The sequence below is a fragment of the Primulina tabacum genome, chromosome 6, assembly GCF_025594145.1.
Source record: "Primulina tabacum isolate GXHZ01 chromosome 6, ASM2559414v2, whole genome shotgun sequence".
NCBI classification, from domain to species: Eukaryota; Viridiplantae; Streptophyta; class Magnoliopsida; order Lamiales; family Gesneriaceae; genus Primulina; species Primulina tabacum.
Genome location: NC_134555.1, coordinates 5,718,536 through 5,735,537, shown reverse-complemented (window position 1 = coordinate 5,735,537; position 17,002 = coordinate 5,718,536). Strand labels below are relative to the sequence as shown.

The 17,002-nt window shown below is 34.7% G+C and overlaps 3 protein-coding genes across 8 annotated transcripts; 2 read left to right on the top strand and 1 right to left on the bottom strand.

The window, feature by feature from the left end:
- Positions 1-1,380: 1,380 nt before the first annotated feature.
- LOC142548969 (uncharacterized) lies at positions 1,381-3,161 on the top strand. Its single transcript, XM_075657659.1, has 2 exons — positions 1,381-2,786; positions 2,969-3,161. The coding sequence occupies exons 1-2, from the start codon at positions 1,488-1,490 to the stop codon at positions 3,029-3,031; spliced, it is 1,362 nt and encodes a 453-aa protein (XP_075513774.1). The 5' UTR covers positions 1,381-1,487; the 3' UTR covers positions 3,032-3,161.
- A 2,394-nt stretch (positions 3,162-5,555) lies between these two features.
- On the top strand, positions 5,556-6,847 carry LOC142549956 (beta-glucosidase 47). The gene is made up of 2 exons (XM_075659200.1): positions 5,556-6,229; positions 6,374-6,847. The coding sequence occupies exons 1-2, from the start codon at positions 6,014-6,016 to the stop codon at positions 6,845-6,847; spliced, it is 690 nt and encodes a 229-aa protein (XP_075515315.1). The 5' UTR covers positions 5,556-6,013.
- On the bottom strand, positions 6,304-12,122 carry LOC142548968 (RNA pseudouridine synthase 6, chloroplastic). 6 transcript variants are annotated; one of them, XM_075657652.1, is made up of 12 exons: positions 11,774-12,122; positions 10,808-10,936; positions 10,432-10,686; positions 10,250-10,331; positions 9,309-9,424; positions 9,174-9,228; positions 8,762-8,873; positions 8,448-8,617; positions 7,657-7,980; positions 7,478-7,584; positions 6,709-6,799; positions 6,304-6,575 (listed from the first exon to the last, which is right to left on the bottom strand). In XM_075657652.1, exons 1-9 carry the CDS (start codon positions 12,034-12,036, stop codon positions 7,708-7,710), a joined length of 1,455 nt encoding a protein of 484 aa, XP_075513767.1. In that variant the 5' UTR covers positions 12,037-12,122; the 3' UTR covers positions 6,304-6,575; positions 6,709-6,799; positions 7,478-7,584; positions 7,657-7,707. The 6 variants fall into 6 exon arrangements, with proteins under 6 accessions (XP_075513767.1, XP_075513773.1, XP_075513769.1 ...); XM_075657658.1 differs by having other exon boundaries at positions 6,543-6,575; positions 6,709-6,811; positions 7,488-7,528; XM_075657654.1 differs by lacking the exon at positions 6,304-6,575 and having other exon boundaries at positions 6,576-6,799; positions 7,478-7,587.
- Positions 12,123-17,002: the final 4,880 nt, after the last annotated feature.

Genomic DNA, 17,002 nt, shown 5'->3' with positions numbered 1-17,002 from the left:
AGAAAGGTGCAAGTGGCAGAAACCGTGGTTGCTGCGCGGCAGAGTGGGCTTGACCCACATCAACTGCCACACACGCATCCGATAATGTTGTCACTAACATAATTTTTTTATAGCAAGTGTTGTTTTTGTCTCATCCTTACTCACTTATATCTACTCGCGTGTATTTAAATTTATGACATTGATTGACTCGATCTAATGTAGATTAGAAAATAATATTTTTTTTGATCGAATCAGATATGAAATTTATCTCACAAAAATTATATATGATCTATCTGTCCACTTTATCATTCGTACGTATAAATTTTTCAAACTTAGTTAATTTGCTATGAAGTTTGTAATATTATTTATTGTTAAAAATAAACATAATTATCATATATTCTAGATTTTTGTTTTAGATGGTTGAAAGCTCATCTAATTGATTCCGGTCTTCCTGATGAGACTGCCCTAGATGAGATCTCCTCCGAGACTTGAGGTTCCCTGGGTGAGTTGACAAAAATTTGTGTGAGACGGTATCATAGGTCGTATTTTGTGAGACGAATCTCTTATTTGGGTCATTCATGAAAAATTATTACTTTTTATGCTAAGAGTATTACTTTTTATTGTGAATATCGATAGGGTTGACCTGTCTCACAGATAAAGATTCGTGAAACTGTCTCACAGATAAAGATTCGTGAGACTGTCTCACAAGAGACATACTCAAGTGAGTTTATCTTACTCCCGATATGTTTGTATACAAACCAAAAACATATAATAGACCTATCAGTGTAGCATAGATTTAAGCGTCTCCCTGATAATACCGATGTTCACAATAAAGAGTAATACTCTTAGCATAAAAAGTAATATTTTTTTATAAATGACCCAAATAAGAGATCCGTTTCACAAAATACGACCCGTGAGACCGTCTCACACAAATTTTTACCAAACAAGTATGGTATAAAAATTAGTTATGTTATTACTCTTATTTTAATCTAAATCACATCAATTAAAAAAAATAAATTAAGCTCCAAAAAGAACGTTTAAAAATCGATTGGACAAGCACGCAACATTTGTATTTGATACCGACAAAACAAGATATTAGCATTTGTTAGGAAAAGTAGTAGTGGAGAAATTTGATTTTTTTTTTTTTTTTTTTTTTTGTATGGACGAATACTTGAAACAAACTGTTGAAATCCTCATAATAAATTAAAATACTTGAAACAAACTGTTGAAATCCTCATAATAAATTAAAATATGAATAATTTAATCCAATATAGTTGATACTGTGTTCAAAACGGAGGAGCATCCCAGCTGTGGCTGTGAATGGCAACAAAACCAACTTTTCATGTCATTCCCCACACGCAAATCACTTCCAAACCAACCAAATTCAAATTCAAATCCCCTATAAAAGTCATTTATCTACTCACCTCTACCTCAAATGCCCGTTCAAGAAACCTGAATTTCATCGTTTATCTTGTTCGAACGAGTGTTTTCTTCGCTGATCAGTCACCATGGTTTCGATTGAGGGTTCCCGCTCAGACCCCGGCTGCAAGATTGCTTCTTCCTACTCCCAACAGCGTCTTTCCTATTTCTACACCCCGCCGCCGTCCTCAGCTAGGATCAGCCGCTCTTTGGGCCGTTCCATGCGCACTGTCAGGTCCAAGATTTTCCAGAGCGATTCCACTGACCCGATCTCTGGTAAATCTGGCAGTGTTTCTGATGAGTGTAACGGTACAGTTATCGATAAGGGGCCAACCGAATTTGGCATTGAGTCGTCAGCCACTTCCGAAACTTCGTGTTCTTCCTTCGATCTTGACGAGTTTTTGGGAATGTCGGGAGCCTACAGCGACCTGTTTTGTTCTAGCGATATTTCGGCTGAGCTCCAGCGACTTGCTAGCGTGCCTGAAGCGGCTGATCCAGGCATAGACTCTGAGCCCGAACCCTGTTCCGAGTTCTTGTTTTATTCGGAGATCGTAGCAAGCGTCGCAACCGAGTTTTTCCGACCCACTGTCAGAACCTGCGTCGATGAATTGCAATCAACGTCACCTGTCGTGAAACGATCGGCTGCGGGAAAGTTAAGATTGTTGGCGATATCACGGGCTGATAATCGGGCACTGATTGGAGAATCCGGCGCTATACCCGCTTTGATCCCTCTTCTCCTTTGCTCCGACCCAGGGTCCCAGGAGCAGGCGGTCACCGCTTTGCTCAACCTCTCTCTCCACGAACGCAACCGACCCTTGATCACAAACGCCGGAGCCGTGAAATCCTTAATCCAAGTATTGAAAACAGGCACCGCTGTTTCTAAACAGAATGCCGCATGCTCGTTACTGAACTTGGCCCAGATGGACGAGACCAAACTGTCAATAGGAGCTTGCGGGGCGATCCCACCATTGGTTGCACTGCTGATGAACGGGTCAAATAGAGGGAAAAAGGACGCATTAACTACGCTTTACAAGCTGTGCTCGGTGAGGCTGAACAAGCAGAAAGCCGTGAGAGCTGGAGCAGTAAGGCCACTTCTAGGACTTGTAGCTGAAAAGGATAGCGGATTGACGGAGAAGATAACAGCGGTGTTGAGTAGCTTGAGTGGGATTGAACTTGGACGCAAGTCCATCGTGGAGGAAGGTGGGATCGCGGCATTGCTGGATGTGATCGAGAGTGGAAGCGATAAAGGGAAAGAGTTCGCTGTGTGGACTCTGCTGCAATTGTGCAGATACCATACTGAAAACATAGGATTTGTTTTGAGGGAATGGGGCATTCCTCCTCCTCTCCTGACTCTGTCTCAGACCGGAACCTCAAAAGCTAAGAAAAAGGTCAGTTTTTTCAAAACATTCAATTGTTATAATTTAATTTGGGGATAAAGATTCAATCTTTTTGTCCCGACGATCTTCGTCGTACAATGTTATTAGTCAATAGTTGTCAAAACATGAAAAGACAAATTTTTGGAATAGTTGTGCTGTCTTTTTTGAACTGTGTTTCTCTTCGTTTTTGGCAGGCTAAAACTCTTATTCGGTACCTGAGTGAACCAAGATTGGAAGCTTCTTCCTCAAATCCTTAGGGCAGAGCTAGTTTGTAAAGTATACATGTGTAAAATGTAAAGAGTTAAAAGATTTATTTATTTTTTTTTAGAGAAAGATTCAATAAAATGAAACAAAATAAAATAAAAGTTGTAAGTTTTAGTATTAAAAGATTTGTCTTTTCTGCATTTTGATTAATATAAAAGATTGCTATCAAATATAATTTTTAGAAAAATAGAAGTTTCAAGATAACATTATTTACAAATTAAAGCATTGCCCTTTTTTCCTCATCTCATTGTCAATGCATTAAAAAGGAAAATAAAAGAAAGATAACAACTTAACATTGTTGAAAACCTTGCATGGCCAATAAAAAATGTTTAGGCGCTGTATAATTTGGAAAAAGATTGATTTTGATGGGCTTGAGAGAATGATTCCACATTTAGTTAGAAAATCTTGAAAGGTCTTCAAATAAATATATATTTCAGGAGAAACAAATCGTAAAATCGACTCGAACCAAAAATGATTGAAGACATTGCTGGTCTTCTTGATTTAACATTGACAAAAAATTTGGTAAGACAGTCTCATGGGTCGTATTTTGTGAGACATATCTCTTATTTGGGTCATCCATGAAAAAATATTACTTTTTATGATAAGAATATTAATTTTTATTGTGAATATCGGTATGATTGACCCGTCTCACAGATAAAGATTCGTGAGACTGTCTCACAAAAGACCTACTCTTTAATATTTACAAAATTATATTTGCGAGAAGTCCATTCCATTCAATTTGTGTGTGTGTGTCACGTGTACCATATAATAATACTGCGAAATCCTATCAAATTTTATGTTTCACAAGTTACATCCAAATGAAAGCAACCTCACCATCGATTCTATAATTAAGGTTGGATCTGGGAACTTTTGGGAGTGTAATTAATTAAAAAAATAATAATTAAAGCAGCACTAATTTCCAGCATTTGAAGGTATATCTTTAATTAAGAATAATTATATTGCTAAGATTGATTATAGCATCTTTTGGTTTATCGTTTGGAACGTTGCTAGATTGTATAGATTTTTGTCCTAAATTTTTAGGTCTATTTGGAAATTATGATATTATGAGATGAAAATATTACGATTTTGAATATTTTTAAAAAAACATATATTTGATCTTTTAAAAAAATCATATATAGTTAATTTTTATCTGAAGAAAATTGGCGACCTTTGGGCTGAAACTCACATCATGATCAAAAAATTGAAAACAACCTTGAATTAAGTGCGAATTTATTCTATGTGAAGCTCTTCTTCAATAGCAATTTAGGAAAGGAGAAAGAGTTTAGAAGATAGAGAATAAACTCTTTAAAAAATTTATTCAAAACTCAAGTTGACCTTAACAGTTGTCTGTTGTTTTTTCACGATATAGTTGACCGCTAGAAATTGTTTTTCAAGGTGCAGAAAAGGTCGACCGGTACTAGTCAGCTAATATATTATCTTGACTGAATCTTGTAACAAGTAAGAAAGATAAATAGATACAACAGACACATAATACAATGCGTAAAATAAATAACAACCTCTTCAACAGTAAATGCAAACAACAATTGTCTCTTGAACCCTAGATTAGACAAAATCACAACTCTAATGGATAGCTTTTAAAGGAGCAGGTTGGGTTGTTGAGTAGCACTTGATGACCCTTCATGATCAAATATGACTTGAGGGTGTGTGTTACGTTGAGCAACTTAATAACATAAAGATAAGAGTGCTCAAAATCTTGTTTAAGGCAGATTTGCAGAATACTTCAGTTGTATAGTTGTTCCTCAATGATGAACAATCTTGAATTTTAAATAGTTGAACTTCTCCGACGTTCAAATCTCCTTCAATGGTCATTCAACTTGTACTGTTAGCCGACACAAAATCCATGTCTTTTGTCTTCTTTCCCTTCATAGTAAGCTAAAATTAATTCTCCTCGACAGTCTATCAAAATATGGGAATTAAGGATTCTGAAAAACTTGATTCATGAGAGAAAAAATATGTACTGATCTTTGTCTTATTATAAGACATTCTCGAATCATTGAGAGATATCAGCCAATGTGCATGATTGGTCGAATGATTTCTTGACTTGTCCGGCTTGTAGGTAGATAAAGTAGCTTGAGGTACACATATACCACCTGGATATAGGTCTGGTATTTACCCTCCATCTCGTTGCTCTGGTTCGTTCGGCAACTGCAACAGAGGAAACTCCATTAAAGAGCCTCTAGTCGCTGCACATAATATGATTCTGTCCCATGTGGCAGCAGTCAACGTATATCGTAATGTATACCAGGTATTCACAGACATTACTACCTTGACTCAAGTGTCTCGGTGGAAGCATTTGACGTTTTATGTTTTTTTTGGAAAACATTTGTGTTTAGAAAGAACAAGGAGGCGGCATCGGGATCATAATGAATTCCATTTTGTATGAGCATCACAGCAATTCCGCAGAAGATAGATTAGCAGCTGAGGGAGCTCAATCCTTCTTTCTGAATTGATAATTATTTCGTATCTGTCAAAAAGATCAACTTAGCTACGGTTCCGCTGAGTAATTACGTAGTATCATCTATTCTTATTTTCATCCTTCTCTCATGCTACTCCCAACATTCCCATGAATAGTGAATAAAAAAGGCTAGGAGAGCAAATTAATTGTCACAAGTAAACAAATATGGGAGTAACATATCAACTCTGAATGGAAATGGTGTAAAATTCGGGTGAATCAAAAGTGGATTTTGCCATAAATTGACAAATATTGGATGGAATGCCTCTATTCGGTTTGGATATTCCAGAGTTAGTCCTGCATTTCGAGCAATGCTGACAACAAAAGGTCTAAATCCACAACAAATGATTGTCAATTCCCCCGGAACATTGTACTTTCTTTGTCAAGCCTTCTGTTAATACCTTTAAACAAACTTTTTTATTCCTTTTCAGCTCTCACCACTCAATTTTAATTTAAATTCAGTTTCTTAGACCCTATACTACATGTAGCATATCCAAAAGAGATGCATCGCATTCTGGGATCTCTACTCCCAGCATTTTCTAAGGAAGATCGTAAGAAAACGAGGCAAGGATTGGACTTTATTGGGTTAAATCAATATACCAGTTTCTGTAAAGATTGCATTTACTCCAAATGCAAATCAGGAGCACCGGGAGTTTCCCGAGCAGAGGGTTTGGCACTGCGTACCCCTATCAGAGATGAGATGCATGTTGGCGAACCAGTGGGTACGATAATATCTAGATTGATCTAATTTGACATCTTACTTTCAGTACATCTCACTAAAACTCCAATTCATATGTAGACTGCAATTGATTGGAATTGCGTGTATCCTCAAGGAATGGAAACATCGTGATGTTCTTAAAAGATAGATATAATAACACACCTAGGTTCGTCTCTGAAAACGGTTTCTTTACATAGAAGACAAAGTTTCAAATATGTGTTGCTGAAAATGGACGGCTACTTCCCAGGACTTGGAATTGTGGAGAAACCAAGTTCCTCAATTACGGACTTCCCCAATGATGTGAAGAGAGTGGAGTACATGAACACCAATTTGGAATCCTTGGCAACTGCAATAAGGTGTTATTGTATATATACAATAAAGCGGTTGTATATAATAATGAATATTGGATTAGTAGTTAATATTTGTCCCATAAATCACGCTGTTAACAAGAAAGGAGCAGATGTGAGAGGCTACTTTGCCTGGTCATTGCTCGATAACTTTGAGTGGTTTGATGGATATACTGTAAGATTTGGACTACACCATGTTGATTTTGCCACCCTTGAAAAAAGACTCCAAGATTATCTGCAGTTAGGTACAAAGAGTTTATTTCAATCATAAGAAACATGCAAGTGGTGCCTAAGGATAGGCACACAACTGAATAATGAAGTTTCAAGAATTAAAGACAGAGGTTCAGCGCTTTGATGTGAAGGAAAATAGCAAACAACACCGAAGAATCTTCCAGGAACTGAATAATGATGTTCCCATAACTAAACAAAGAAGATCTGCCTTCCAGCATTGTCCGGCTATGTTTCGGCATTTTCTTAAATTTTCCATCTAATTGGTTTATAGCTGGTTATGAATGCGAGATATGCGGCTATATTAATAGAGCCCTTGAACACTAGATATATTCTTTGGATTTCTAAGGTCAAAAGCGAATACACTCATATGCAACACCGGCGATTCTCTAGCATAATGTACAGAGTTGTATCTCCACATAAACCAGTGTTCACTTTTGTTCTCATAACTTGATGCAAAAAATTTTAAAAATAAAAACGGGTAGCAGATATATAACTATTCAGGATCATTCAAACATGTATCAATTTACAGGAACCCTACCCCTAGCTATGCAGAAAAAGAAAAAATGTTTAAACCATTTAAGTCATCTCAGGAAATACCATTAAAGTATCAAGGGTTGTTTCTGATCGAAAAGGCTAGATGTTATACGACTCTATTTTAAAACAGGAGCACGTTAAATTACCAAAATGAGATTTCTGTTCCGCAAACTGATCTGCCTGCAGCCTGCCACAAACCCATCTTCCTTTGAATTTGAATGATAAAGAAGACCTCGTTGAAGACTGCTATTATGTACAATACATTAAAACTATGTAAAAAAGCTACGAGTTTAGATGTAAGTTGTAAAGACTGACTTTATCAAGAAAATATGAGGCACTGTTAAAGCGGCTCTTCCTGGCACACGTCTACTTCCACCATGGCGATCTTGCCTCATAATGATGTTCTTCCCCATCCCATGAAATCTGACATGCTTGAAGACCAATCGAAACGTTAGGTTCCTTTCCATGGTGTGCAATCCATGTGTCAACAGCCAGAGCTTTATCATTATCTGTGGTGTATGCCTTCTTGTTCATGCCAAAAGGATCAAGTCCAGGACAGTTAGCCTCTGAAATTGCGGCTGGCATATACATTGAGTCACCCACAAGAGGAGCCCCACAAGCAGCTAATTGTGCCCGTATCTACAGTCATGACATCATGTAAGAGTAGAAATAAAAAAACTGCTGAGCTAGTTATTAAAAGCATGATGCCACTGGTTTATTCTATTGTGTATCAGCGGCGAAAAAATTTCAAATGAATTGAATAATAAATCATTCACACATTTATTGAACAATGATGAGACTCAGAAAGTTCAAAATTGTCATCCTCAGAATGGTTAAGCATGCGAAAATAATTTTCAAACAATCATGTCGAATTAGTTTTCCCGAAAGCTCAAACTCGCAGGAAAAAGCCGAACAACAGTTTAATGCTAAAATTTTCTCTCCAAAGTTTGAATTCATTGGAGATAGCCCAACAATAATATTTTATCAAAATAACTAATTTATTTTTTTAAATGAAAAAAGAGAAATAAGAATAATAACAGCGCATGATAGAAGCAAAAATTAATCCTAAATTCTCCCCATTCCCTCAAAGAATTCAGAACCAGTACCTGATGCGTGCGACCTGTCAGAAGGTTGATTTTACATTCATATGCAAAATTTTTAGCAGGCCATCCACAATCCTCAATGCCGTTATTCTCCTCGATCATACTATTCGGCCAGGGAACTTTCCTGCATTCTAGGACCTCAAGTTGGCACAAGTGCCAGCCATCAACGAAATCTGCACATGCAACAAATTTACATTGTGTCTGATTTATGTTGGAGAACATACATCAATGGTGGGTAAGGATTACAAATGAAGCCGATGAATAAACTCTTGAAGCTAAAGAGATTCAAATGATTTGGAAGACCATGGATTGCTCACCTCCAGAAATAAGCCGAGGTGCAATATTAACTGGCCGCATGTAGTGAGTTATTACTCCAATGGGCACAGGAGCAGCGGCAAGCGCAAGATAAAGCTTCTTAACCTTTCTCTCCTGAGGACAATAAATATGGATTTTATCGGTCCTATCCTTTTGAGATTGTCATGGTCTATTCTCTAGTTTTTGGTGTTCCAGTAAGAATTGGTGCACATAAGTTAGACGAAAATGAGGATAGAACGCTACCGATTTCGTAAATTAATTAGGAGATAATGCAAAAGAGCAACAAATTGCTGCAAGCAAGGGAGAAAATAACTAACTAAAAAGTCTTTGTGTATGTTCGCAAGGAAATAAGCTCTAAAATGAACATGCTTTAAATTATGATAGTGAATCAAACAATAGGAGAAGGCAACCAACCCTTATTTTAGCATGGAAAACCGAGCAGAACTCTTTTGTTCTCGCTAACACTACACTGCATATAAAGAATGAAGGATCACCACTCTTTAACTTCATTGCTATTTGATAGAAAGGGAATATTCAATCTTAACATACCAGCCCTCAGTGCAGTTATCAATCTGGTGGGTAGTGATCAACGGAGACTCTAATCCTAAGGCACGAGTAGCAAATGTCACACAACTCTCTTCGATATTATCCGTGGTTCCTCCGACCTGATCAAATTAAATGGGTGACATGAGAAAGATATATAGTATCTTTTAAGAAAATAACATCACAATCTCAAGGAAATTACAATTGACCATTATATGCTAAATTACGGTTGCACTTGGATGAGAGAATTTGATTTGGAAGGAAATATTTGATTTGAAGAGAGATTTGGAGGGTGAATTTGAATTTTGAAATGACCCTCGTATTGGGTGAATTTCAAATTCATTAAAATTATCATTGTATTTACATAAATTAGCATGAGAAGAATTTGAAATTCACCCAATCTAAATTCATCTAGACTATTAAATGGATTTAAAATCAACTGATTTGAAATTCATAACTTCAAATACTTCCATCTGACGCAACCTATGAGAAGTCCAGTGCAAATTTATGCATGTTCACAATAAACTGAAGAATAAGCTGGGACGGACCAGAAAACTGTGGCAATTTAAAAAGTTTATTTCGACAAACCCAACAAGAAAATGACGCACGACTCAACTTTCAAACTGGACTAATACAGCACATGTAGATAAATGTATAGAAAACAGGTAAAAATAAGAAAGCCATAAAGTGAGAAAACTGAAGGAAAAATGTCAAATTGAGAGAATAACACATGCAATCCAGTTTGCAATCCAGTTTGCAATCCAGTTATAGACATAACAAGTTAATAACCTTGAAAATTATCACTACTGGAGAAAAATGAGAACTCAAAGAATATATTATTGCACAAATCATAGAATGGGAAAATAGAACTTTGAATGGTTTCAAACAAGCTCTCCTTTGTTAGTGCATGACAAGAATGTCATTGATGAGAAAGACTGATCACATACCGATGTACCCGCAGGTTTGTCCAAAACAACAAAATATTCACTCACAGCGATAATTCGAGATCTCCAATCAATTTCATAACACCTGACCACATCAGGTGTAACACGATCACCTTACTTCTCTTTGTGACATAACAACAAAGTATAAATAACAAGGAATAGACATATGATTACCCAATTGGTACCTAGGAAAGCGCTTTGGATGTACGTGCACCCTTAAATAAGTACCGATTTCAAGAAACTCGTCGCTGCGAGTTATCCGACGCGTTTTTTGTGCTTCTCGTATTGTTTTCCCTTTAATAGATGGTCTTTTTCCTAGAACAACTAGATCAGTAAATTCTCTATAAAGTTTCATTTGCTCAAATGTTGCGCTTGGAGGTGGGTTTGGGCATACAAGAGCATAATGCACAGCTCCAAAAAGAATGAGATCTGAAACAAACCTTCAAAAGAGAAAATAGAAGCCTCAAATTTCGACCTAACACATGTACTAGACAATTGGAATAGCATTATCGCATTGCAAACCAAATTTAACGATAATGGCTAATAAATGATAGCACTCACATCGGTTGAAGATTCAAAGTCTTGCTAATATATTCTTGAACAGGTCCTTCTTCTAAAACAACCAAGTGTTCCACCCTCGGTGGCCCATTGTGGGAAGGGCAGGGTAAAAGACGGGTATAAGTAGGGTAGCTGAAATGAGGGTGAAAGTAGGAAACTTATAACAATAATAATGATAATGCCAATCATCGTAATAATCATGAGAACAATAATCATAATATAAATTATAATAATAATGATAATGGCATTAACGTAATGATTGCAACAATAATGATATGATATAGCGGGTATCCATATCAAGAGAGGACTACCATTGTTACCCATTGATGCTTTATTTTCCAAATTCATTTCCTCGTACTGGCATAGGAAAGATCAATTGCTGCAAGTTTGGCATCTATCTTCAATGGCTGAAGGTGTCTCAACAAGGTCGTTGGATTTAAAAATGTCTCAAGAGATTTGGTCTAATCTTGAACAACTTTTTGCTTCCATTTCTAAAGTTCATGTTTTACGACTCAAGATTCAAATGCAAGACAACAAAAAAGGGTCATTCTCTATTTGTTTTTTCGTTGTCAACTGCTTATTCAATTTTTGTATGGTCCTACAGTTTCTCATTGGACAGCTTCCAAGAGAGTTCTCCGCTGTCTCAAAGTCACCCAATATCACGGTCTCTTCATTAATCCAACACCTACTTTGGACTTAATTGCCTATTCTGACGCAGACAGTGGGAATGAGTATGGCACTGATTTAATTGATGTTTTATCAGTGGCTTCTGCATTTTTGTAAGCAGTATTCAGTATCGTAGTCCTCTCGCAAGTAACAAGATTTTTGTAGATCAAGTACCCAATTTGAATATATGTTCTTGCTCATGCTGCTGCATAATTAGTATGGATACAATGGTCTTCTTCATGAATTGGCAATCAAAGAAAACAGTGAAGTACCATAGCGGAACAAGGAACGGTACTTGATTACCTATAGTCAGAGATTGAAACTGAAGAAGTTGAATTTTCATCCGAAAACGTGGTGGATGCACAACTTATGCTTCTTGGTCCAGCATTGAACTTCTGGTAATATCGAGCATTATTGAAACAGGATCGGCAGGTAGTTTGCGTGAGCGCTAGGTCGATAGGAGTGATGAATCTCGCCACGCGATAGGACGCCGATGAAACGGAAGAGAAAAGATTACATGTGAACACTGACGAGACGGCGGCGCTGACGCCGGCGCCAAATACCATTGTCGGCGTACTTGTGGTCTCCTTCCTGCATACAGATTAAAATCGTGTGAGGCAACACTGTTTGGCTAAAGTCGCAACGGTAAAAGTTTTTTAGGCTAACAGCATTCAGCTCCTTGTAAAATTTCTACAAATAGATTAATATTTTATTTGAGTTTTTTATGAAAAAAATTATGTTAAAATATTATTTTAGATTGTAAATATGTCATGATTAACCCGTCTCACGAATACGAATGAAGATTTGTGATATTGTCTCGTAAGAGACTTACTCGACTTGAAATGAGATTTTTTTTAACTTTTTTATTATTTAAAATGACATAAATATTAAATATTTAAATATATTATTTGTTATTAAGCTCTTCCTTATCCAATTATTTACATTTAATTATTGAATTGTACTGTTTTAAAATTTTAATTTATGAATTAGGAAAAAGACAACTATTTGAAATGGTGAATTGACTTACTTGCTAAGTAAATATGTAATTTTTATAATTTTTAAAAATACATAATAAAACTCACTAATAATATTATTGGGAAAAATAACTAAATAAAAATAAAAATATTCAAAATATAATAAAAATTTGTTGGATCAATTAAATTTTAGTTATTTAACAAATGGAGTCAACTGAACTAAACATGAGTTAAATTGGAAGTATTAAGACAAAATATGTTTGAAGCCTAAGTGATATCAAGGTCTACCGAACTGATAGTTGAAGACCAACTGAGCTAAAATATAATTGAGTAAATGAAGAAACATTTTCTGAATAATCAATTAAACTCAGGAGATGAGCCACCCTTGGGCTAGGGTGGGCTCCAGCCCCCTCTATTTTTTTAAAAAAAATTATTATTTTTAAATTTTAAATTTTTTTCATTCCTTATTAAAAATAGAACAAATTTTTTATTAGCTTTAGTCTTTTAGTCTCATGTTTAAAAAATAAAAATAAAACAACTCCCACAAATCATAATTCATTACTGTATATTAGTTGGTTTATTGTCGTATGTTCTGAAATTATCAACTTTGAGATAAAAATTCAATGACTCTAAAATTATAGTGAATATTTAGTTGTAATTATTTGAATTGCAATAATATTGTCTTATAATGTATATGAATTTAGAGTTTGAATTTTTACCCATTGTTGTAGATTTTTGGAATAATAATCAATTGAATGAAATATTTGATGATTATTGATGTGCAATTATTATTCGGCTTGTTTTGTGATTTTTCTATTTATAATAACCAAAAATTGAATAAGTATGAAATTTTAAAAATAATTATTTGTTGTAAAATTTTAGGATTATTGAATTTTTCTTACTTCGAAAAGTAAGAAAAATAAAGCTGTAAATTTATTTTTAAACCAAAATAGTATATATCAACAAATAACAAGCAAATATCAGTTACAGTCTATAAGTGAACAAAATATCGTTTTCAACCAAAATAACATACCGAAATGAATTAATTTGAAAATTTGGTTCGGTGTTGATGTGCAATAATTGTTCCTACTAGGTAGAGCGATTGAACCATGACGCTTGAGCTTCTGTGCGATTTAAAATATTTGAGATGCACCATTACTACTAACTATAGCTTTTGGTAAAGCGACAAACTGTTTGTTCTTACCTTTGGTTTATTCGGAAGTTCGTTTTAAAATTTTTTAAAATATAAGTTAGTTCGGTTCGATTTTAGTTTTTAATATAAAATTTCGGTTAACCTAACAAACTAAACTTTTATAAATAAAATTAATATTATTAATTTTTAATAAAATTTACAAGGATATAAATATTACAATTTCTAATAAAATTTATTAAAAATAGTACTATATTTAAAAATATTTTTTAATAAATAAAATGAAAATTTATTTAATCCAATTTTTATATTGCACTTTTTTATTTGAAACATGATTATTTTTAAAAAAAATTCTAAAATTTCGGTTGATTGTGTTACTGATCGAAATAATCGATTTTTTCGATTTGATTTGTTATGTTTTCATAGTAAAGTTCGGTCGGTTCGGTTTGTCGGAAAAGAGTTTGGTTAATTCGATTTTAGAAAACTCGGTTCGATTTTAACTGAATCTATTACTTTCTAACACACGATAGAGACAGCCCCAGGTACTTATGTATTCTGGCTCCGCCCCTGACTTAAACTACTCAGAGTTACAAAAATGAATTATTGAATAAAATCTTCCGTACAAATAATCTATAAATTGTCAGAAGTTCGCGATCACTACCTATAGTGTACAAATTTTCAGAAAGGACAATGACGTAAAAAAATCAAGATTAATAACTGCTTATGTGAATCTGGCTGGGCATTACGGGTGAATATTTGAAAGGAATTTCAAGAAACTTTGTTGTCTCGAATGCGCAAACTTGACAATGATTCAAGATGAAGCATCAAGCCTATTCAACGAATTAAAGGAGTTCAAGAGAGCACTTAGTGGTATCGTATCGAGCTACCTATCATTCGAGTGCAAATTGACCCAAGAGAACAACAGCTGGCGCGCACCCGCACAACACGAACGCGCAGCCACACTAATTCTTCATAACGCAGTTGTGCATTTAATTCCACCGAATGCACATACGCCATCAAATATGCTGCAGCCACCCACCACTTTGTATGTTATTAAATTACAACGTACCTAACCATTTCTGTTCCGATGGCCATGCTATAACCACGCCATAAAAAATAAAAATGGTCAAAATCCTGGATTACTTCATGTGTATGGAGCCTAGGGCACCCGCATTGGTGGATGTTATAACACCCACCACCTCATCAAAAATCATGGGGTCCACATGCCACATACACATTACATTAACACATCTATTCTCCCACATTCATTTTAACATTCACACTCATTATTTGTAGGTCCCGATGTCCACTCATTCATCTTACTCTTATTTTACATTAAATAAATTCAATTTCAAATTTTTAAGAAATTTAAATTATTATTAGTTTATATTAATAATAATTTGTTTTTATATATTCAGTACGTAAAATAATTTAATTTTATGAGTGTCATTTAATTAAAATTAAAAATTTCTGATAGTGACAAACGATCTCGCTATGACCTCGTCTTCAACCTTTCTCCAGGTTGACCGTTTTTCTACCATCAGCGCTTGAATCCACATTCTCCAAATTTACGACTTCAATTGGGGATTCACGGTCGGACAATTGAGTCTCTGGGACGAAAGTTCGGAGTGGCCGGTTCATTTTCCGTCGGAGAAATAAATGGCATACTGGTTGCATGTGGATTAGATGAATAGTTTGGTGGATATGGATTATATGGATAATTTAGTGGATATGAATTGTAAGGATAATTTGGTGGATATGGATTATGTGGATAATTTGGTGGGTATGGAAAATATGGATATTTTGGTGGAATTTCCGAATTTTGTGAAGAAGTATTTTCTTCCGGATTTTTTGGATAACTCACGAAATTTCTAAAAAACCCTCGGTAATTTTCATCCATTTCGGAACAAAGTAGGATTTAAGAAATTTTTGAAAAAAAAGATTTTGAGATGATGAAAATAGAAGAGAGAAGATTTTTGGAGTGAAGAATAATATGTTTTGTTGTTTGAAATAATTTGTGTAGTGTGTGAATATTTATAGATGAATATATTATTTTTTTAATAAACTAGCCGTTAACTAGCCGTTAATTAGCCGTTAAAACAATTTTTTAATTTTAAAAACAAAGACAACCGTTAATTTTTTATTTAACATTATTTTTTAATTTATTTTAATTTCCGTTTTTTTTAAACATACAAATTTGAAATTTAAACTAATAGTGTGTGGGGCCCGCGTTCAGCGACGGGTTTTGAAAATCCGTCGCAAATAGCGACGGTTTTTACCAAACCGTCGCTAAGTTTCGAATTTTTTTTAAAAAAAAAACTGACACAGGGGCGTTCATACCACACCCTCTCTCATGTGAGTGGGACGCCCACTCATATTGGAGAGTGGGTGTTAAAGGGGTGTTATAACACCCCTTTAACATCCAATGTGGGTGCTCTTATGGGGAGGTACTTGACAAACGTTGGCGAAATGAGTTAAAAATCCTTCTTGATCGTGGTTGGGTTACTGCTTATGCAGATGTTAGGTTAGTGAGGCTTATCTGTGAATATTTCTTTAGCCTTTGTATAGATATTTAGTGAAGTTTTGTGATCCATTTTTACTTGTAAAACAAAACTCGATGGCATGACGATGGTAGACGAACAAAGAAACTCGATTCGATTAATGATTATTTATCTTGTGCCAAGTTTTTGATTGACAAGGAGGTTGTTAAAGAAACAAAACTTGCAGGCTGGAGGATTGTTAGTTGCTTCAGCTTTGACCATAATGTTTTACTTAAATCTTGATGAATTGACCATTTATTGGCCAAGTTCCATTTTTGGATCCAACTAATATTCTTGTGTATCTTGCGACACCCATTGATTATGAGGAGTTTGGATACCCTGGAGATATATATCGAGGATTTTGCGGTTAATATCCCCATATTAATAATTATATTTGGGGATAATATTGATGAAAATATGTTTTAAAGATTAAGTTAAGATAAATATGTTACTTTTCAGAAGAAGAATAACCAAAAAATCATGGATTATGTTTTGTTATGGTTTAAAAGTGTTGCAAAGTGATTTATGTTTAATTTTGTTTTTTTTTTAAAAAGATATTAATTTTTGTGACAAGTGATAAGTTATACTAAATTTTGTTGGTTACTAATGTTTTATCAAAATATCTATTATTTTAAAAATGATAACTGAATGATTAATAATTTGTTTGATAAATGTTTGATATGATAAAGATATTTAATTTGAGAGATATATAATATTATGTGTGGTGTGGATTTAACAAGAGAGATAAAATCATGATAAATATCGTAATGACCAAAGTACCCTTCATCTTATATTTTAATTTATTTTCCATTATTGTTTATTTCTCCCCAAACCTACTGCCTGTTTGCCAAAAAATCACACGCCAATT